This window comes from Ambystoma mexicanum, chromosome 4q (genome assembly GCF_040938575.1).
Source record: "Ambystoma mexicanum isolate Mex_15411 chromosome 4q, UKY_AmexF1_1, whole genome shotgun sequence".
Classification (NCBI taxonomy): Eukaryota; Metazoa; Chordata; class Amphibia; order Caudata; family Ambystomatidae; genus Ambystoma; species Ambystoma mexicanum.
Genome location: NC_090928.1, coordinates 846704421 through 846726694, shown reverse-complemented (window position 1 = coordinate 846726694; position 22274 = coordinate 846704421). Strand labels below are relative to the sequence as shown.

The following is a 22274-nucleotide window of genomic DNA, read 5'->3' as shown; positions in this document are numbered from 1 at the left end:
GTGATCCTTGGTTTTCATAAAGAGTAGCTATTGGATACTCTAAATTGGTATTTTCAGTATGCTGTAACTAAGTCATGAAGAGGATAATAGCTTGTCACTCCAAATTCTGGAAATGGAGACCTGTTCAATTAGGCCAAAGAAAGCGTATTTAATTTCGGGATAAAAGTGGATTAAAAACCCATATATAATGAAAGGCACTTAAAATGGTATCGGAGCGGTCACCCTTAGTAGGCGGGAATTCCACCCCAAAACTTCTTTAAGCATTGGTCAAGACAGTAAAACATCCTCAGTAAAATGGAGTCTAGTGGAGAGAAGAAAAATGGGAAAGCAAAAGGTACCTAGTTTAACTCTCATTTCAAGTGATAATGTCAGCTATTGAGCATAAGAAAAAGGAAACCCTTGTGTGGTATGCTGCTTGGAAAAGAAACTCTTACCGTTAGTGTGCTATAGTAGGTCCCGGAACCTGGATTCACGGAAGAATGCCCGACTCCATTTGTGAAAATGGCGTCATTTTATACCGTTTAGAAAAGTGATGTCAACACGCTTACGAGCGTGTGACAGTGTCATAATGAATGTTAAAAAAATGTGAACTACTCTTTTTTAAGAAACGAGAGCAAGTGCTTGTGATTGCCATAATTTTATACAATCCCACGATGTTAATCTGACAGTCAGAAAATAATGCTGCTAAAATAATCTCGCGTTTGTGGCATTGTTTACATAATGACATCATCACGTGCATGCCCGGGTGACGTTACATGTAAACAATGTCCTGTTTAGAATACCCGTGAGAAAATCACTAATGGTAATTATTTGATTGTATCTGTACGTGACTGATACAAGAAACACTGATGTTCACAGGGATAAGCAAATAATAAATATGAATGAAAAAAAATGAATGATAAAAAAGGATGCAGTGATACTGCCTGTTTATGTAGGAAAAGCGCCTGTAAGAATGGCGTCACAAGGACGTGAATTGTGATTGGTTCTATAGGGTCAGAAGGGAGGCTGTGACCTTACCAGATCACCCACCCTTCATGCAGAAAGAGTAATTGCACACCACCCAAGACAGGTGATAGGTTGGTGGTGAGCTATATTTGCGGACTCGCATGTTGGTTATACCCAATTAGGTCTTTCCAAGATAATTTAGTGGAGGGAAAATGCTGCACTGGAATGCAGTTTAACAATTACCGTGAAAAATAATTCACCAGATTTTAAATGAGCCAGAGTTTTTACATGGGCACTCACAAAATCAAATGTGCCCTGTGTACCCTTCGTATCTTAAGGAACATAGAGGGGTGTACAATCCCCATGCCTAGGTTTTAGTATAGGTACAATATTATAAACAACTTTAAGACCAACCTGGTGGACACAAGACTCGCCCTTAAAGTTTGAGTCCCCATCATAGATGTGTATATATATCTCACTGATGTGTAATTAATAGCATCACTATGTCAACAGTAAACTGACCGTATACCCGGTTCACATTCTCATACTGTGGGGTTTTTAGAGCTCATCACATCGGGGGTACCTAACTAGCCCAAACCGAGTGGAGATCAGAACTGCCCCACACTGGGTTCACATTCTCATAATATTTAGTATGCCAATTGATGGTATACAGCCTAAAGGGGATTTAGGAGGAGTCATCAAGATATGCACGAAAGTAGAGAGCACAGAGGTAGAGAGTGAAAAGGTGGGAGAGAAAAGAGAAAGAGTGTGGGTTTTCCAAATGAATGGGGTAGGTCTTTCAAATGTATGGTCCCAAGTAGAAGTCTTCATTGAGGCCTAGTGGGGACATGGTGTCAAGTTTATGAATCCAAAAAAGCTCCCTCTGTGAGAGTAGTTTAGATAAATCACCCCCTCCTTATAGGGGATGTACTACTTCTAAAATAGCAAATCGCATTTGGGAGATGTTGTGGTTGTTGTCTCTGAAATGACGAAAGACCAGTGATTTCACATTCCTTGTTCTTATTTGGGACTTATTTTTGGTTCATCTTTCTTTTACTTGTCTACTGGTCTTGCCCACATAGTACTTGCCACATGGGCATCTGATGGTATAAATGACGTTTTTAGAATCGCAGGTGGCGTAACTTCTAAGGGAGATCTTTTTCCCATTGTTTGGATGCCTGATGTGGTCTCCTTTTATGATTGAACAGTGCTTACAATTTAAGCAGGGGAATGTACCATGTTTTTGTTTGGTCAATGTCCTCTGGGGCGATTCTTTTAGTTTTTCTGCCTTAATCAGAGTGTCACGAAAATGTCTACCTCTTTTGTATGCGAGAAATACAAATGCTCCTGATGAACGCATTGGGCCCTTTCTGGCTTCATCATGAATACAATGAAGATGGTTTCTTGTGAACTAATCTGACTGGACTAACTTTCTTATTGAAAATCGATTATTGAAAATTGTTTTACTACTATCATATTAAATGTACATGTATACTTGAAACACATTAATTGTTGGTCTAGATTCCCAGACAAAGGATATTGTGCAGGGGATGTGAGTTCCCTATTTGGGAACTTGTTAAGTCTTGTATATGTTGTACAACCTAGGTGTCAAAGTTATCTTTCTCTCCTCTGCACCTTGAACTCTGAACTTACCCACCAATTCAGCTTATAAAAATATTACCTATATTACCCAGTATTGGATAAAGGGTGTGCACTTGGTGTTCAAATCTCTTTGCAAGCTATTGAGCGAAAGTCAGTTTCAGCCATATCGCAAACTAAAATTCTATTATATAAATATGTCAAACTTTCTATAGAACCTGCATTGTCATACTGGAACTTACTGGACCCCGTGTCTCTTGTATGGATTGGAGACCAGAGCAATTTTGCCTATCAAATTTCTTAATAAACTAGAATAAAAATTCAGGCGACATGGTCTCCAACTTCCTCAATGTATTCCAGGACCTTGGTTGTGCAGTGAACTGGGATTAGTTTCGCTCAATGCGCTCTATTGCGCCTTGGTGCTTTATTTAGAAAATGTCTTATTTCCACGAACTTGAATGTAATGTTGAAAGGGTTGTCATCCTATGTGTTCACATCCCAACATCTATTTATACAAGTGTGGACAAAGGGCATCTATCGAATTCTTGCACTGGCTGATGTTTCTATTGAAACACTTGTCTCTAGTCCGCACAAAGCCAAGTGGGAAATATATCAACTAGACTGGATTGAGACAAGAAATCAGTGTTTGAAATATAAACACTTTGCTTGCAATCCATTCATAGACGAGAAACTTCGTCATCTGGAATTTTATCGCTGCAAATCACCTGCTCATGGGTTCGTACATCCATTCACAACTTTGTTTCAACTGTGGCCTACTAGAGACTTGCTGGTGACACGCAAGATCATCTCTATAGAGCAGAATTTCTGTCGCTTATGTCAGGATCGATTGTGTAACGAGAGTCGAACATTTCATTTCGCTTTGTCCTGCACTAACCTCGTTGCATGTGAAGCACTTTGCAAGACACTGCTCCTATCTCGTTTATATGAACACCAAGAGGAAGTGGGAAGTTATCCTATGTACATCTTTCACTTCAATTCACATTGCAATGGCTACATTTTTAGATGCCTTTGTTTTAGAATCTTGAGAGCTGTGACAATATTTTAACAGTTAAAATGGACCAAATATCTTAAATCATTTTTAGTTCTAAACATCATTTGTAGAGCTAATGTGAACACATCTTGGTATTCTGAGGCTTTTTGCTTTCCTTTTTCTTCTCTAAATTTCTTTTGTCAAGTATGAAATTGTGAGTATTTCTTTTTTTTTTTAAATAAATTGAATGCTGGAAGTGTACTTATAGATACATGTACTGTTTGTGTATTTGTGTTTCCTTTATTGTATTGACACCCGATTTTATGTTAAAATGTATTGAAAAGTTTACTCATTTCAGCTGAATCAATAAAAAAAATATAAAATAAATTCTGTGACCGGTCTCGGATTACTCCTTTTCCACACTGATCAGTTAGCGAGCGGTGAGGCCAGCCACCATACAAGTGCATGCCAGCTGGAATTACAATGAATACCTCTGGAATGTGCCTGCTTTTTAAATCTACAAACAGTGAGCCTTAAATCCATGGGGATGCAAGCCTTTTTATTCCCGTATCGAAATTGGATGCAAGTTGAAACGGGTAATGTATGGATCAGATTTTACTCTCCAATCAGGGAAGTGTAATCCAAAATGACACGAATGGTTAAAATGCATCTAATTTTGTACAATCCATTTTGGGTGGGCTTCATGGGTGGCATGAGGGTGTATCCGGATCGACCACCAAGGTCAGTCGCTGTTTAAATTGTTTCCTGACCACAGGCTGGAAATTCTCAAAATCAGTTAAACGCCATAGCAGTAACATACAGGTTTCAACATACAATCTAGACCCTTCATTGTGGTGGTTTTCTTGGGCACACGTGAGGTGGGCGAGGGTTAGGCAGATGCTCCACCCACAAGAGCAATCTTCAGATTCTTTACTGCACTTCAAATGCATGCAAGTCCTCTTTAGGCTTAACATTTTAATTTGCAAATTGTTTTTTTGATGTGCGCAATCCTTTGCACCCTTAAACTACTCTCCTGCGGTTCAACCTTCGTTTAGTATCCTCTTCCTTGATTGGAATTCTTTCAGAACCGAACCATAGGACGGGGGAAAATGTCTCAAGTCCTTTTGTAAGGACTGTGCAAAGCATGGGGTGAAGATCTATTTGAAGAGTCATAGATATGTATGTACTGCCTCCACCTCTATTTTAGCAGCGTTTTAACAAACCCACTTGCAAAGGGAATTTCTTTTTCCTGTGGCATGTTTCCTCTCCATTCCAAAGATGAGCAAAGTGTAGCGAAGTAAACCTTTTTATTATATATTGTACAAACAATTTTTGAAGCGAGTAACACCTATTCTCATAATCTCTCTAAAACTATTAAAGTATCTTCCGTCATGGACATACCTTGCAAGTTTGTCAAAATATAGATTGCTAAGTGTTGTCCTGCTTGGTAGCAGTTTTTGCATGTATTGACTTTCATAATCAATCAGTGGTTATATAGATTTCTCAAAGTATTTCACAACGCAAACGTCATGAACCCTCTAAGAATTGGGTCAGCTCTCAATTGACAGTGGTAAGCGGATATATTGTGTTTTATCTTGACATTCTTTTGTTGACCAGCCACTCCACAACACTCTCTCTCCTTTTTAGATGTTCTTCTGTGCCTGGCTCACTACAGTCGAGGTGGGGATGGACCAGTGTGCCGGCCCCACATACTGCTTTCTGGCGACAATTCACCCTTCTTGGAGCTAAGAGGATCTCGTCATCCATGCGTCACCACCACTTTTTTTGGAGATGATTTCATTCCAAATGATATTGTAATTGGATGCAGAGATGATGGTGCTGCTGGGGGCAAAGATGATGCTTACTGTGTGCTCGTAACCGGCCCAAATATGGGAGGCAAATCAACACTTATGAGACAGGTAATGAAGTAGAATAAGTGATTTATATATGCTTTGTTGGGTACCAATTAGCTTAGTAGTACTTTTTACTCCTGTTCTAGCCATTAGCTGATTGGAAACATCTGTTACACATTTTCTTGTTAAAAATCAATATATTTTTGTTTCAGACAATCCAATTTTGTTTCCATTTTTTTTTATTGGAGAATAGCAGGCACTACATGATTTCACGAATTCCAAAATGTGACAAGCCTGTTGAACACCATTCATACTAAATACCTGAAATGACATGTTCAGAAATTCTGTATTTGGGGGGGGGGGCGCCAAAATAAGGAACGATTACTGTTCCTCATTAAAGTTGAACTGGTTTATTGTACATGGTTTATTACAAAATCTTATACATCTTAAAATACATTACATAAATCAAATTCAATGTCAACAACACTAATAATTTAAAATCCATTAGCAATTAAAAAGCTAGAACTAGCAAGACAAATAAAATAATTTTAAAAGGGAGAGCAAAAACGATTTTCTTTTCTCAAATTTACATTTCATCGACCCCAGAACACTTACATTTTATAACATCATATGATCATTACTTTCTTTAAAAAATTGTACTACACTAATTAAGAGTAGAGGGCGAGCCTTGCAAGCTGTATCTCCAAATATTTGTTATTTAAAGAATTAATTTCATAAATCTACTGAACAATTCTTAAAATACATTACATAAAAGTGAGGTCATTAAGTTAATTCATGTGAGTCCTGTCCAGTGTCGCCATTTGTATCTGAGACTTTGAAAAAGTCAGTAATTGTCTTCCCGCAATAGGGCGCAAGGCCGGATGAGGGGATAAACATCAATTCTGCTACCATATTATAGTTCCCTACAAGGGCCACCCGTAGCTTTAACACCGTTCACCATGTTAGCCATTTGTCCCAAATCAACCAATCTCTCCTGGGTATGCAGCAAATTGGGTAGAGTTCCTCCCATTTGGCTTCGCAAACCTGTACACGAAGCCATGAGATCCAAGCAAACATCTTGTAGGCAGATGACAAAGGGATCGCACTGGGAGAGGTTATGCCGAAAGAGGTGCACCTGGCTCAAAGGACTACAGTCCCACAGTCACCGGGTTGCACACTGAAGACTTCATTATTCCCTCACTCCATTATGTAAGTAGAGTTCCGAGGCTCAAAGAGGCAAACCCCACAGTCCCCTCAGAACCTTGTTCAAGATGTCACCTGCACTTGCCAAGTGAGAATTTATGGGTGAATAATGGCTAACAGTTTTCACAGGCTAACACCATGTACGTAGAACAAAGAAAATGGAAGAGCAGTCACTATACCGGAGAGATGAATCCAGAGGTTATTCCTTTCTGCTCCCACTACCACCACAGACCACCTCTCACCCACTCGTAAGTGACTCTATGCTCAATCCTGTGGTCCAGTTGAGTGGGGTGCCTGGTGCCGGGAGCTGGTTTAAAGGTGCAGTATCGACAACCAAAGTAATAACACAGGAACAGTCTGTCAGATCCTCTCTGATCACAGCTCCAGCAATGTCAACAGACACCACAGACCACTTCTCACCCACTTGGCATTTAATAGAAAAGGTATGACGCAAGAAAGCTTGAGATCTCAAAGATCCCCTCTCCTTCAATACCACATTTCACAGTGGAACATTAAGATTTTAACAGAAGGCTTTACCGGAGTGTGGTGCAATATCCAGTGCTGCTGGCACAACAGGCCAGTGCACTCATGTATTCTCACGCGACTAACCGGTTTAGGTCTTCAGGGTGCCACAGCTAGGTCAGGTGTTATTTTGTTTCAAAATGAAATATAATAACTGACTGCAAATCTTCAAAAACAGGTGTCTGGTTTGGTGTAATGCATGTCCTCCCTTACAGGACTCTCATTTCCCATAGTCCAGCAAACCAGAGGCCTCGAAGGATGGAATCATGCACTCTATGCAAGTGATTGTGCAACTTACCCACATTCGACATCCAGGGGAATGAAGACTGATTTCACACAAAGAGAACTACCAAAGCATCAAAGAGACGCCCAGATCCTGTAACATAGTTAATTCTAGCTACTGCTTGTATCTAGAAGAGCAAATCCTAAAGAAAGACCACCACATGTGGTTAAACGTTGCCACCCTCCTTCACACTTCACCAATAATGTTCTGAAATAGTCTTGCATGGTTTAACCTGGTTGGTTTAAGGTACAGTCTGCCCATCAGCTTGAGCATTTTTTTCATTATTTCCTATTTTAGCCACTGGCTGTCCAGATCTTCCTCCATAATTCCTGGTAATTCTTACCACTGCAATCTTATCTTCAGGAATTTGTGAATCTGATATTGCTCCACCATAGGTGTTGCCTGACCTAAATTATCAAAACACCCTCTTCCCCTCTAGTGGCGTTCTTTCTCCCCTTTAAGCACCCAGTGCCTTGGTTAACCAGGCATCCTACTCCCACCATACCATCTCCACATTTGAAACCGAATTCACACTTCCACTCTATGAAGGATCGAAACAGCTCCCTTTTTTTACATATCCTTGATTTGGATGCAAGCTCAGTTTTGCAAGATGGATGGGTCCCTTTTAGGGAATAGCGGGTGAGGTCCTGACTGGAAGACTATCCTGTAGATTCTCAAAGTAATGTGAAAGGAGGCAGCTATGGCTGTTTCCCAGAGGATCTGTACAACCTACTGTGTACTATATACCAGTAGGGGAATGATGCCTACACAGGGAGCATGCAGAAAGTCTGATATATAACGTTGTGCTAACACCTCCACTATTCTGTGATCTCTAGGTGCCCTACCTCTTTAAATGGCTTATTGCAGCTTGTCAGGAGAATATGACCAATTACTTGCAATATATCACATTGGTTAATTTGTCAAATATTCCCTGTTGGCTAGTGCAATCCAGCATCAATGACCACCTGATTTCAAAATTCTTGCTAGACATGGTTCAAAAATGGAGCCAGAGGGTCTGTGTTTCGCGGTCATCTCCAGTAGGTGTTCTCGGCTAATTTTAGAAAAAGCTGTACGTTTCTCTCCTACTGTTGGCAAATCCATGAAACAGTCCAGCCGATCACGAGGTGAGATCTTGGGTTCTAGTTCCCGGAATTCTTCCTGGATTTTGTTAATTTTATCTAAGAACTCACTCAGTTCTCCACAAAAATGTTGGGAAGCCGTCATTGTCTTTTTGATGGCCATCGTAATTAATTTAACACTTTGAAAATATCTTGGGTTATATTGGGGCTTTAGAAAATCCAATTTGCGTAATGGCTCCTCTTTGCTTTCTTAATTGGTTTTTTTTATATAAGAAAAGTGCATGTTTATATTCGGATTTAGACCCATCCTCCTGCCTTTTCCACTGCAGTCTTTCTAATGCCCTCACTTTCTGTTTTTATTCCAAGCCCTTAATAGTTTGGAAAACCATTTCTTCTTCTTGGCTCTGCTTTTCTTTTTCTTCAGAGAGCCTGGCGCCAGCTGTTCCACGGCCTTGTAGAGTTTATCATAGAACTTCTCCAATAATACGCTTGGACCTGCTTGACTTACATCATCAAGAAATGGTCTCAGCTTGGCTGCATCAATATTGTCCCAGTTATGGGATTGATATAGCTCCCCTCCCATCTGTTTAGTTACAATGTCAGCTTCCATTTGTATTGTGAAAAGAAAATCCCTTTATGATCCGACCATAAGATCGGCCTTTGGGAGGTTGCCATTGTTAGGGTACATTTTCATTTCTATGCTAAATCATCCTCCACTGAGACTGCCAGCACCTTTTGCTGGACTTGAGGATTCTTTTTTCGATGTTCCTCAGTGAGTGCGAACCCTTTCCCCCACTTGCCCTTTCTTTTACTGTTTTTATAGGTGTCATTTTCTTGACTCTTTACCATAGTGTTTGTTGAAGATATCTTTTCTGTGAAAAACCAGAGAGTGTTTCATAACCCAGTCCCCAGGGATCCCGCCATCGGGTGGCCAGGGAAAGGACATTGCTTTTGGATCCCAACCCTGGGAGTGGACAAGCGAGAGAGGATCACCTGGGTAAGGGGTCCTCAGGCAGTGTGGGAGAAGCACCTGGTGAGACCTGGTATCCCCTTTTTGCCACAACACATCTCTATACCTACTTATTTTATGGGAAACTACAGCTCCCATAATTCCTTCCCACTTTACATTGACAACACTACTGAGCTGGGGAAGATGAGGAATGAGGCCAGAAAGATCACCTGTACTGACTTGCAATGGCTCTGTCCCTGTAATGATGCCAGGCAGAGTTGGGCATGTAATCCTAACTATACACACCTGCCACTTGTTAACACTCCCTCTTAGGATAAAAGGTGGCACACACAGGCACACTGAGTGAGGCTGTGTATGAGAAGGAACCGCTCTTTCAGGGCTGATGCGAACCAGGCTATGGAAGTTGGAAGGCCCAAGACTGAAAACGAGTGAGTGGAAGAGAAACCTTGAAGGTGCTGAGAAGCGGCCTGCGACCCTCTTGGGCGAATGGCAAAGTTGGGGAGTAAAAGAGTAAGTGTTGGTAACGGCCTTGACTGCGACATGAAGAGCGTTGATGAAAAATTAACACGACCAGTGAGTTATCGAAGGCAACAAAACCCAGTTTGTCTTAAAAGCAAAAGTAACTGTAACCATAAAGTTGAAGGCAGGGCGTGTGTTGGTAAAACGTGTAATGGAAAGGACAATTGCTGAATTGTAAAAGGAACCGATGAAATGTAACAATGTTAATGCGAGACGAAATCGCACATTCGACAGTCTGTGAAATTTGAAGTGTATTACAACGGGAACCAAAGGCAAGAAAGTAACTGCCATCCTGAAAGAAAGTTGAATACGTGAAAAGCAAAGTATGTGAACTCTGAATATGTCAAGAGGGCAAAATAAATGAACATTGAAAAGGGCCAAGAGGGCAAACTAAAGAGAATAAGAGACTACAAGTACAAAGAGGCATTTGTGTTGCAAGATGAGAAAGATTATGGATTGTAGAATTATTTAAACGGAGGTCGAACTGGTCATGCAGAGATGAACGTAAAATCCTTGCAGTTTTGAAAGTCTTCAACCGTGAAATGACACCTAAGGCAAAACGTGGGGAAGGGAACCCCCACAAAGAGAAAGACCGGCTCTAGCCCGGCAGAGGGAAGCCTGCACAGAACTGTGAGAAATAGAGGAAGTGAATGTGAAAAGATAGGCGGGCTCGAGCCCGGCAGAGGGAAGCCTGTGTTGAATTGTGGGAAAGTGAAGGTCAAACCTAGAACTGTGTATTTATGGCACGGCCTAAGGAAGTGATTGAATTACCAGAAGCTTTAAGCCTGAACTGTTGAATTGTACTAGTAAGCCAAAGTGTGCAAGACTGAGGGAACTGTGCCATCCACATCTGTAGACCCTGTGGTGCTGAACATTTATGAAGGCAGTTGTTACTTAAGCCATTCTGACCTTTCTTTTGAGAGACTATTTTCCTTTTGCATTCCCTTAACACATTTGTCATTTCGAGAAGAGGGCAAGGTTAGTTTTTTAGTATAGGTCTTTTTATTTTGACTAGACTGGCTTGGACTTTTGTTGTTTGTTTAATGGTGGAGACTACTCCCATTCTAGAGTTAGTGCCAGTTAGCAATTCTACCAACCCAACCAAAAATACCAAATGAAGATTTTCGAAACTTGTATTCATTTATAACATGCTTTCCTTACATATCCTATAACTTTTTGGGCATCTAAATTTTATTATTGCAGCACACAGCACTTTTTGTGCAGTGTTGCTGGGTTTACCTTTGGGCAGACTTTTTATGTTCTCTTGACTTACCTTGAACTACTGCTCTCACGGATAGAGAGGGATTTGCACCCCTTTTACATTTTTGTTTGCGGGACCAGCAACATCCCACCTCACTGTTCCTGTAACATTTATGGTACAGTGACAAGCTAACTATTATGGCTGGTGTTAATAATACACGCAGGCTGTCGAACCAGCCATGGTAATGCACAGGAGGGCCACCATTCTGCTAGATTTTCGCCATTTTTAGTGTGCTTGTCCTTTCTTGCTCCTTCTGCCGTCCTGGTTGGGGAAGTTTATGCTTGTACTTTTGTCTTCGGCGGGAACCCGCACTGTAGCCATCTGAGGCTCCAGCGTGTCTGTGAAGGCAGGAAGTGAGGGATTTTGTGTAAGAATGTGTCGAGCCCAACCGGTGTGGGAAGACTTATCTCTTGGTATTGTGTAACCCACCTTTTAATATAGGCCTGTATTACACAAGTTGGTAGAATGACTGAGCAGCCCGGCTCATCTTAAGAGGGGGTAATGTGAGCTGTACACTGAAATCAGTAAATACAGGTATCCAAGTAAACACTTGCACACAAAGTTATAGTGTACATATTTTTTTATATACACTAGTATAATTGGACAATCTTTAAAGCAGGAACTACTAGTAACATTAATCCTGAAGTAAGAATTCAGTTCAACAAGAGCAATAAAGTATGTGAGTAAAGGTTTGTGTCCTCATTTGAGGTCAGTAATAAAATGTATTTGTGATCACCATTACAATATTGAGTTTTTAAGGAGGGAAAAGTTAGTCAGATCAGAACATACTTTGTGAATAGAACAACAGTTGTATTCTTCCATAGGGAATTAGGCAGTCTCATCCCAGCAATACTAGTGTTTAACAATTAAAGCCTCTAAGGGAACAAGCACTGCCAAAGCAAATTGGATCATAAAGGGGGGGGGGCTTTAGGGAGCCAGGACAACCAAATACAATAGGCTAGTTCAAAGTTCTGATGATTTCTGTTTTTAAAATAGTAGTTCAATAGAAAAGCCCAGAAGCTCAAGACGAGCCACACTGAAGAAGCACAAGCTGTGAGGCCAGTGCAAGTGAGTTGAGGCCAACTCAAAAAGGATTTAAAATGGTACTCCCCAAGCTAGGAAGCACCACAAATGGCAAAAGGTAGATGTTACCCCAGGCCCCACAGTACCTATGAATTGAAGAATTGGTTGCAGCTGGATGCCTTCCTGTTGCATTGTAGCAGACCCTTGTTCTTGGTCGTGGTGACAAAATGGAGGACGTCTGGTGGGCTTCTGTGGCAGCACTCGAGAGGGGGACTCGGCAGCTGTTGGGGAGAATTCTCTGTTAAGTCTAATTTCCCAAACCTAGTGAGTCCCCCAGCAGCTTTGCTGGATTTTTGGGGTTTATTTTTTTCTCCTGCTAAGAGTGAGACTCTTTTTCTCCCACTCTTAGGCATGATTTGAGAATGTCCTTTGACTGTAAATGTGTTTTATGGGCTATGGGGCCCTTTACTCCATAGGGCTTCATGTGTTTTTGGTATGTGTGTTACACAGCACCCTCAGTGCAGTAACATAGGGGTGTCATAGTGACCCTCAAACATAGACTCCATACCCTGGGACTGACTACTGTCTCCCAGGGCATGTAAAGTCACCATTGGCTTTCCTAGTCTCAAATTGTGAACAGAACCAGTACAAACCATCATATTGTGGAAGTACTGCTAGGGGTAATTCGATTGCTCTTGGGTCTGTTTTCCAAGGGGGCACTGTCCAGTCCCCCCTTGTCGAGTTTCTGGCTGGTGGCAGTGGATACCACGCAAAATATTTCACCGGAATATTTCCTATGGGATTTTCCCATTCATTTTAAACGCATCACTTTTTGGTGCAATGTTAAAGATACCGCCGCGTTATTTAATATTTATTCCCTGGTTGGGTCTTTTTGCCAGGACTCTGTTTTAAAATGGCGTTTTTCGCCTCTGAAACTCTAACCCAAGTCGAGCCCTTTGTTTCACTTTTTGGCGGGCTTCTCCACAGAAGCCCTCCAAATGGTGCCACTCTGTCTGGGGTCTACAGGATGTGTGGGAGGGGGGGGGGAATTAGGCACCCTGGACTGAGTTGCCTTGGCAACTCAAGACGCACTCTTGTGTGATTGGCCCAGTTGTGAGCCGCCCGGCTTACCACTTAGCATGTTTGAGTGACAGCTAGGCTGATGAATGGGGGTTTTTCTGCATAAAAGCAGGGCTTTGGGGACTGGAACTTCAGAAGTCGCCACAGGACCTAAAGAATACGAAGAGGGGAGAAGCTGAGCCATCTACAACGATGACACCACTGGTGGAGCCCTGCTGTACGAACTCGCCACTTCCCCGACGACGGAGGAGATCTTCTTCCAGGAGAGTCTTCTTCCCTTTGAGCTGGTGGGACCAACCAGTTCGCCTTTTTCACCTTCCTGGATCGTCTTGTGGTCGAATCGCCCGTGCCAAGTACCCCGGCTGCCGGATAGCCACGCTTCACCACTACCGCGAATAAAAGGGTTGTTACCTTTTAATCGGGAAACTATGCGGCTGGTTTCTTCCCTGGCAGTGCAACGACCTCCAGCTTTCTTCCTCGTCGAGATCATCTCTTCCTCTGGTTGAAGCCATGACTTGCACCCGCTGCCAGGAACAACTGCCCCCGCTGGAGCTTTCTCACCGTTTCAGGTACTGTGTCCCGCCTGGTCTCCCTTGCAACAGATTGTCCAAGGTGTCCCGTAAATCCTTGACTTTCTAACTGGGTTGACCTCAGACCTGCTAACTTTGCCTTTCTGAACTGATCCAACCCCTTTTGACTTTTCTGCAAAGACTTTTAGTGAATTTCCACTGTGTGATCTTGGGCACATTCCGCCTTGCTCTCTCCAAGAGTGGGCCTGGCCTATGAACTTTTTGCTCTACAGTAGACCCTGCCTTTCTTGACTTGCTGTGGTTTCTTAAGTGTTGGTACTGTATTATTGTCCTACTCTGCCTTTTCTCTCCCTTTTTAAACGAATTATTGGAGTGCCATCTACGGTTACGCGCTCACCTCTGTTTTGCTGAATAAGTGGTGTCATAACCTAGACTTGTTAGGGAGGTGTATATACTTATAGTGACTGTGTTTGAACTTGCTTGATATATTAGTGCCAGTGTAGTTTCATAAGTGTGTTTTTAATTAAATAATTATATACTTTTATACCAAAGCTCTGGTCAGTGTTAGCTTGTTCTACTGTATTTTTAGCCCTATTGTGTATACTCTATATACTGCCTAACTCTTCTTGAGGGAAGTCTGACTGCTCAGCCACAGCTACCAGGTAAATCTGGGTGGTGCAGGCTGCTAACAATTGGGTTTACTGCTTACTCCTGTAGTCTTAAACTTTTTGCAGTGGTCCCTAAGGGAACTGCACAGGTTTCTGCCTAACAGCAGCAATGGAGTCTCCTTGATTCAGCAGCCTTTTGTGGTTTTGGTGCCTTTTTTCTATGCACCAAAGAAGAACTAAGCGCTCTGGTTGGGAAGTTACTTTATCCCTCGGGCCTGTACTCTGGTGAGGGGATTCTGGATGAAGATTTCCTGTTTCTGTGAGGTCCTCTGCATGCCCACAAAGTTTTGGCTGGATTTGCACTTCCGAAGATAATTCACTCGATGATTGCCAGGGATCCATGGGCAATGGGATTCTGCAGCCTTGCAAAGTCACAGCACATCGGGGCTTGCGCCAATGTGAAGCTTGTCTCAAGGCTAGTTGGTCCCACCAGCCCGAAGGAGGAAGTCGTCCTGTACAGGTCTTCCCAGTTGAAACAAAAACGGGTCAGCACAGCTGCAGGGCTTCACTGGGCACTTTGCGGTCCAGGAGGCTGCTGTTGGCGTCTTTTCACATCATCTTCGTCGGATGTTGTCCTGCAGTGGTTGACTCTGCCTCTAGTCCCCAAAACCTACCCTTTTAAGCAAGTTCCCTAGGTTGGCAATACCCAGCAGGGTCTCCCGGATTGCTAGCCAGCCAATAAGAACTGGTTTCACTCAGGCACACCTAGAGACAAAGGACAGGGAAGTTTCGGGCCCTCCCTTACTTCCTGCCTTTCCAGACACACTCGAGCCTGGGCGGGCTTCAGGGCTCAAGCCCTGCCAAAGGCAAAATGCACAAAGGACGCAAACCTGATTCAAACAGAGTAAAAGCCCAGAAGGAACTAACTGACAAGACATGCCGAAAAGAAGACCGGCCGTTTTGGGAAAATGGTCACCCTTGGGTGCTGTATTGCAGCTGAGAAATCAGCCTACAGATATGACACAAAGGTAGTAAAACAGAAATCACTGCCACCAGACAGTGTAACAGAATGTTACATGAGAAGTGGGATAAAGGAGTTAATATGTAACCCGCTAGCACTCTACATAAGGTGGTGTGTGCTGGACCCACAAAAGAAAAGGTAAGTAAGACGGTCATCTTACTATTCTTTGGAACAGTAGTTCACCCACGAAAATGTAGTTCAACATTAAGAGAAGTCCAATGGACTTCTCAGTGGCACTTGGCAACAGGTGCTGCGTGTCACAATGCAAAAAGCAGATGTCTATGGAGTTTACCAGACTCTATTAATCAGTAGGAAACACAAAATATCCTAATGTGAGAAACACATGTGTGAAAGTCCCACTCACTCAGGAGTCCAGCAAAAGAGCTGGGCGTGTCTAAGGTTAAAGGGAATTGCCACAGAAATGCAAATTCTCCCTAACAAGGGAGGAGTCTGAAACTCTGCTCACCTTTTTGTATTCTGGTGTGTCTGAGAGGAACAAGTTTTCACTGGGGCGATGGCTGTCCTCATTGGACAGCCACCCGCCACTTTCTGTAAACTGCTGAGTTTGTGGGTTCCTGTATATCTGGCCTGGATCTTGGACCTGAAGACAAGTTGACCACTGGAACAGAAGATCCGATGAAGAGGAGACTGCTATAGCTACTTCAAGCGACCGGAGAGTCCTGCTGTGTAACCGCTGCCTGTGCTGACCTCTTCTTTGAAGCGACATAGGAGTCCAGAGGACAACTCCGACCCAGACTGTCGCGTACCATCAGTCTTAAGAAGACCTGCATTTTGAGCAATCCCATGACTGAGCTTCCTAAGCTGCAAACCGCCAATAACCTGGGACCTCAAGCCTGAGTGCTTTACAACCCCTTTCCGAAGTCCGATTCTCGCTGAAACTTTGTTGGACTCCTCCTGGACCTCCAGAGACCCGATTCGACTCCTTGAAGTCCCCTCACCAAAGTGCTGGACCAAGATATCGAAGATACTGATACCTTGAAAAGGGTGCCACATCCACAGAGCTGCAAGAAGGACAGAAGAATCCTTTGTTGGGAGCCTTTTCCATAGACTGCTGCAAGTTCCCATCCAGTGTCCTTTCTTTTGTCACCCCAACCAAAAATCCAGAGACTGGGCCCTGTGCTGCTTGTAAGTGACTTCAATCCAGCAAGCCAACTAAGTCAATGCTTAGGATGGGATGCCCAATGGAAGCCCTTATTTATATATTTTTATGTCAAAGTTCTTAAATCTGGATGATGAACCCTTGTATAACGCCACTCTCTTTAAATCCCCATGACCTCACTGAGCTAAGGAGTAGGTTTGTTTTGCAAATTAAAAGATTTATTTGAAGAATTAAACAATATACATCTCACACTTTTATGAATAAAATATTTGAATAGCACACTTATGAATATGGTCGGTAATCAACAATGGGTAATATTACAAAATTGACGCTCTTTAATCACTTAGGAGAATGAATATGGAAGATACTGTAGCAGAGAATACTTATGTGATTCAAGGCAATGCAATAATGGGAAAGAATGCCACACAGAAATAGACTAGATATGATTTCAATCAAAAGATAATATGGTCACTTTTTCCCCTGTGACTACTCACTCCCCCCACTATGCAGTATGAAGAGATGGGAAGGAGGGTACACAGGTTTCAACAATACAATCAATAATGTAGTTCAATTCCAGTTCACCCGCAGCAAGCTTAGAGAAAACAGGTATGATTTTTAAAACACAGGTCTAATGCGTTTGAATGTAATTGCAAAGGATGGGAAAATATACTAAAACGCTTTTAATTCACTAATGGATATTCAGGATAAGTGAGAGTTACTTTGGATTAGTTCAGGTCAACACTAGCAATGATTCATGAGTTATTACCAGGTTGAAAACGAATCTAAGCAGTTGAAAGCAAGAAGAAGCTATTTTAACAGGTGGTGAAATTGAGCTAAATTGCAATTCGCTGCACTTTCTCCGCGTGCGTAAATCGCGATTACGTAAAAACTATACTATAAGGAATGTCGTTTTAGGTTTGCTTAAAATGACAGTTAAATTTCGCTTCTAGGACGTGCGGGTCAAAAGAAACGGATGTTTTTGTGAAGGTAGATTTTCAGAAATAAAGTCATGATTTCAGAATGACAGATGGCGCTTTACGGATTGGAAATCAACAGGATGAACACAGGATTCTATAATGCAGTTCTGGATAGGTTGAAATGAATGGAAGAGGATTACTTTAAACTAAGAGATTGGTTCTGTACAGTTCTAGACTAGATACTCACTCCTAGTTTTGGAATGGAATGGAAATGGGCCTCGTCACCGATCTGGTCAGGTTTGGACTTCTCGCCACCGGATGGTCTCGGGCACTGGTTCTGCTCACAGCACGGCCTCTGGTCGGGGTCCGACGGGTTCTGGATACAGCGCTGCTTTCTAGGTCTGGACCTCGGACCTAGCACAGGGTCCTTGGCTAGAATAGAACATCTCAGCCTGGTGGTTGAATGTGAGAATCAGGTTGCTAAAGTTCTGAGGCCTGCTGCGAAGGATTCAGCTTGTGAATTAGGCCTTTCCTTCAAAGTTCTGGATTCTGGAGCTTGGTTCTAGAGTCTGGTCTATTGATCTATCTGGAGTCTCTGTCCCAAGAATCGGTTGAAGTGGAAAAGTGAGTGTCCTATTTGTTCCAAGCAGTCTCTTTTTATGTGTTTTCAAAGTGGGTGTGGAGGCTGATTCTACATGCCCAACCCCCTAAGGATTTGATAGGTTAGGGATTCTCCTGTCGCCTGACTGGAGAATGGAGTCGTGTGTCATCCTGTGTCATCCTGTGTCATCAGGTGTCATGTTTATGGCTTAAGGAAAGAACACTCCCCTTTGCTTTTACTTAGAAAATCAATTTTTCATAAACATTTCCCAGATGCACAAGTTGTTGTGAATACATGTACACATCACAGATTACTTAAGGTACATTCTTGTCCAACCCTGATTTTCCTAAGAGCTTTAGTTCGGAAATGACAACTTATTCTCGATTTTGGTGGGTTTGCCAAGATTGGTTCTGCACCAAATTTTACACAGACCTACACACCCTCTCTGAGCATATTACTGTAAATTCTTATGTTTCTGGCATAAACACCGTATCTACAATATTAATAAATCCCGGGGTTTGGTCTCAGAACATCACCCACCGTCCAGCTTAGTCTTGAATTGTGAGTGAATATTTCATATTAACTGTCTCAAAGTTTGACATTTTGGTCAGCTTGGTACAATATTTTAGAACCATTTTCCTTAAACATATATTTGGTGCAATGTTAAATCTACCTCCCAGTCTGTGCCGCCCCCCAGAAGCTTGGTGAGTCAGATGGTCATATGGCCTGCCTTCCTGCTAGAGCAGCTGTTGACCAGGCACACCCAAATCAGCGTATTCTATTCAGCTGAAAGAATCCATTGTCTTGTTTCCAGGCAGCAGAGCATCAGTCCAGGGTGCCACTTCGTTCCCAGTGTGGGAAACTTCTTAACTCTGCAACCAATGTCTACAATTTGTCTTTTCTTACAATATAACCCACGTTTTTAATACATTAAATAATTGCTTACTTCAAGCCATTTCAGAATATAGTTTTAAATTGTCTCCACCCCTTCGGCTTCTGATAGCAAGTATTCCTTGGCATAGTTTGGGTTCAGTTGTTAATTTTTACAAAGAATTGTTTTAAAATGCCGGCTTTCTGGTAGAGGTGAGCAACGGTACAACACCCATTTTTGACAGCTGTCTTTACATCAATATCTTTAAAAGGAGATTTAGCTTGATAGCATATGATTCTTGCTGACATTGTATTGATGTGGATTCTTGCAGGAGAATAATGTACAACACCCAACAAGAAGGTTGGATCTTTTTGGTGATTGTGAGCCATGATTTAAGCACATTTTGGCAATCAAGAAAATGAATTCCCAAACAGCTCTGGGTTGCTTTTGGCAATCAGTATTGCTATTTCCAAGTGGTTTCAGGCTACTGTGTTTGCAGCCCAATGGTGGTTTTAGGCAGTGATCTCCTGTGCTCACTAAGATGGGCAAAAGTGGATGGCAGCCTATCTTTCAGATTTTTACTGCGCATTTTTGGATGGTTTTGAACGAGCAGCATGCTTTCCAGTGGCCATTCTGATGTTTCTGGTGCCAGCAATGCACAGCACTGTTGCAGGGCTTGGATGAGTGGGTTGATGCATCCCACATGCTGCATTGTGAAGGTGACGTCTGCAAGCTCTTCTTCACTGCTGAGGCACTGTGTGGCTGAGGATAGTACTTATGTAAAGTCTTGTGTCGCTCTTGCACATTATTTTCATCTTCAACCCAATAATTGAAGTCTCCCAGTACAATCAATCGCGCGCAGAGTAGAATTATTTGAGCCACCACATCCGCCAACTCTGTATGAAATTGATTATCTGACTCCGGAGGATGATGTACCAATTAAAGGTCTACGGAAGAGGAGGCAGTAATGGCACATTTTACATGTAAGGGCTTCGAACCCTAAGTAACATTTTAAAACCTGCTCTGGAAATTATTGCAACGCCTCCACCCATCACTGACGGCCAATTAGCGATAATATCAGACTATCCCTGGGGGACTGTCGTTCAAGGCTGCCATGGTGTGGCTCCTAGACCACGCTTTCTCTAAGTCAAAGACCGTCCATAACTTAAAAGTGCTGTAGTATGGATTGATCAATTTGGAATCGCTAATGTTACTTGGTTTACTTCTTTCCTGGTTGGTACAATATGTGCACTGTTGCAAAAAGCTTGAGAATGAAATTCTGGAGTCTTGTGCATGTGTCCAAAGATCGTAGATTTGCCCTCAATTATTTTGCATAGATCTAGGCGCTGTGGCTGTTCATTGATGCTACCAAGGACTGATTTAATTATTTTTCTTTGTGCTATGGTAAAGAGAAATGTCTAATCAGTGGGCAAGTTTCTTGAGTCTTGCCCAGCTGCTAAAGAACAATAGTAAAGCTAAGTGGGTAACACTGTAAGCCAGTTCAATCATACCTTCTTTGGGTCAACAGATGATAAGTTTAATTACCAAGAAGCGGCCACAAAGATCACTCGCCCATCTAGTGACTATAAAGCATTTTGGCCAATCTGCAACTTGAAACCTTATGTTAGCCACTCCTGAATAGGATTCTAGTCTTTCAAACAGTGTGTGCAGAGCATGTTTTACAGTGTGAATAGAAATGTATTTCGGGTTGTGATAGCAAAAATTGCAGGAATAGTTTTGGTTAAATATAAGAAGAGTAATTGAGATGTGAGAAAATAACAAAGTTTAAATAGATGTCCCCCTTTTTTCATCTGTTTGCACAGGCTGGTCTTGTTGTCATAATGGCTCAGCTGGGATGTTACGTGCCTGCAGAGAGTTGCAGACTTTCCCCTGTTGACAGGGTATTTACAAGACTTGGAGCTTCAGACCGAATCATGTCTGGTGAGTTGGTTGCGTTGTAATTCAAAAATGAAGTTTCACACAATTAGATATGCAACCACTGAAAACACTGATATGGTATGTGCTTTAGTGTTCTGGTTGGTTCATTTACTAATCATTCAGGCCAAATGGCACCAAAGCAGCCTTGAGATATTGGAAGAGCAGGGAAATCCCCTTTAGTCTTGCAAATCACACTCAAACTCTACTAACTTTACTTAGGAATGCAATCTCAATCAATAGGTATAACAATGTTAAGTTTCTTGCAATTTAAAGGATGCTTATTAATATTATACCCTTTTGACTGAGAAAGGGGGCAGATGGCCCGCAAGTTATGGCCTGCTGTATAGCAGATTGCCAAAAGTTTGGGAAGGATCATTATTGCATGTGATGAGCCCTCCAGAAATCTAGAAGGCTATTAGCGCAGAGTGTCATTAGCAATATAGGTTTTTGAGTTGTTGTGATGAAGTAATAAAACTTAGTTTAATAGTAGGAAATAGGGTAACCTGTAAGTATAACAAATATTTTATTTTGGGAAGTATTTATTTGACAAGGTTGTAATTGTAGTAGTCATTTACATAGCGCCTTTTACCATTACAATAGTCTCAATGCGGTGGGAACACCCTCAGGGACAAAAGTCCAGGTATGGGAACAAAGGCTCAGAATTCGTGTGTGCATTTTGCCAAGATAATGATTTGCGTTGCTGGCTAAGATCCAATAACCAGCCCAAGAGGTTGGGCATGTGGGTGGGGTGGGTGCTCTTGGAGGTCGTGAGTGTGCAAGTGCAAGAGACTTATGTGTCCAGCTAGATCAAATTTATTTTGTAGGTTTTCACTGTATCCCAATGGCAGAGATGTTGAGGAAGGTCTGGTGCAAGTAAGCTTACAAATGTTAAGTGTCCAGCTAGACCGACTGGGTCGTGGCTGCATTCTAATGTGTGTGGATGGATAGCCGTGCCTGTGGCAGATGTCCACCAAAGTGGCAATTTTAATACGTACCTAGAGCTCAGATGGAGCGTTGATGTCGCTGTGTCATCAGATCGTCTGTGGGGGACAAAACAGCTACCTTGGTAGACTTTTTGCTAGACCCTATGGAGAGGATATCCTCCAGTCTTTTGAGCAAAGTCAATCACTAACTGTCCTAGTACATTTTCTAGGCGTGATCATAGGGTCTGGGAAGTAGGATTCTCTAGATGCCATAGACAGGCTACCTTATAGCCCTAGTAATATCTTCAAAGTTCTGTAACCGCTACCAACTGCCATCTTCTAACTGCGATATCCGGATACCACGAGAAGGCTTACCAGCGTAGCTCTTTGAGCATAAAGGGTGGGCTAACATTTAAG

General features: G+C 42.3%; 1 protein-coding gene across 2 annotated transcripts in view; it reads left to right on the top strand.

Moving 5' to 3' along the window:
• MSH6 (mutS homolog 6) overlaps positions 1–22274 on the top strand; it is a 687900-nt gene that overhangs the window by 396207 nt on the left and 269419 nt on the right. For both annotated transcript variants that reach the window (XM_069608414.1, XM_069608413.1), the window contains exons 5-6: positions 5183–5454; positions 20820–20937. In XM_069608414.1, the coding sequence (XP_069464515.1) occupies positions 5183–5454; positions 20820–20937 (390 nt within the window). The remainder of the gene's footprint in view (positions 1–5182; positions 5455–20819; positions 20938–22274) is intronic.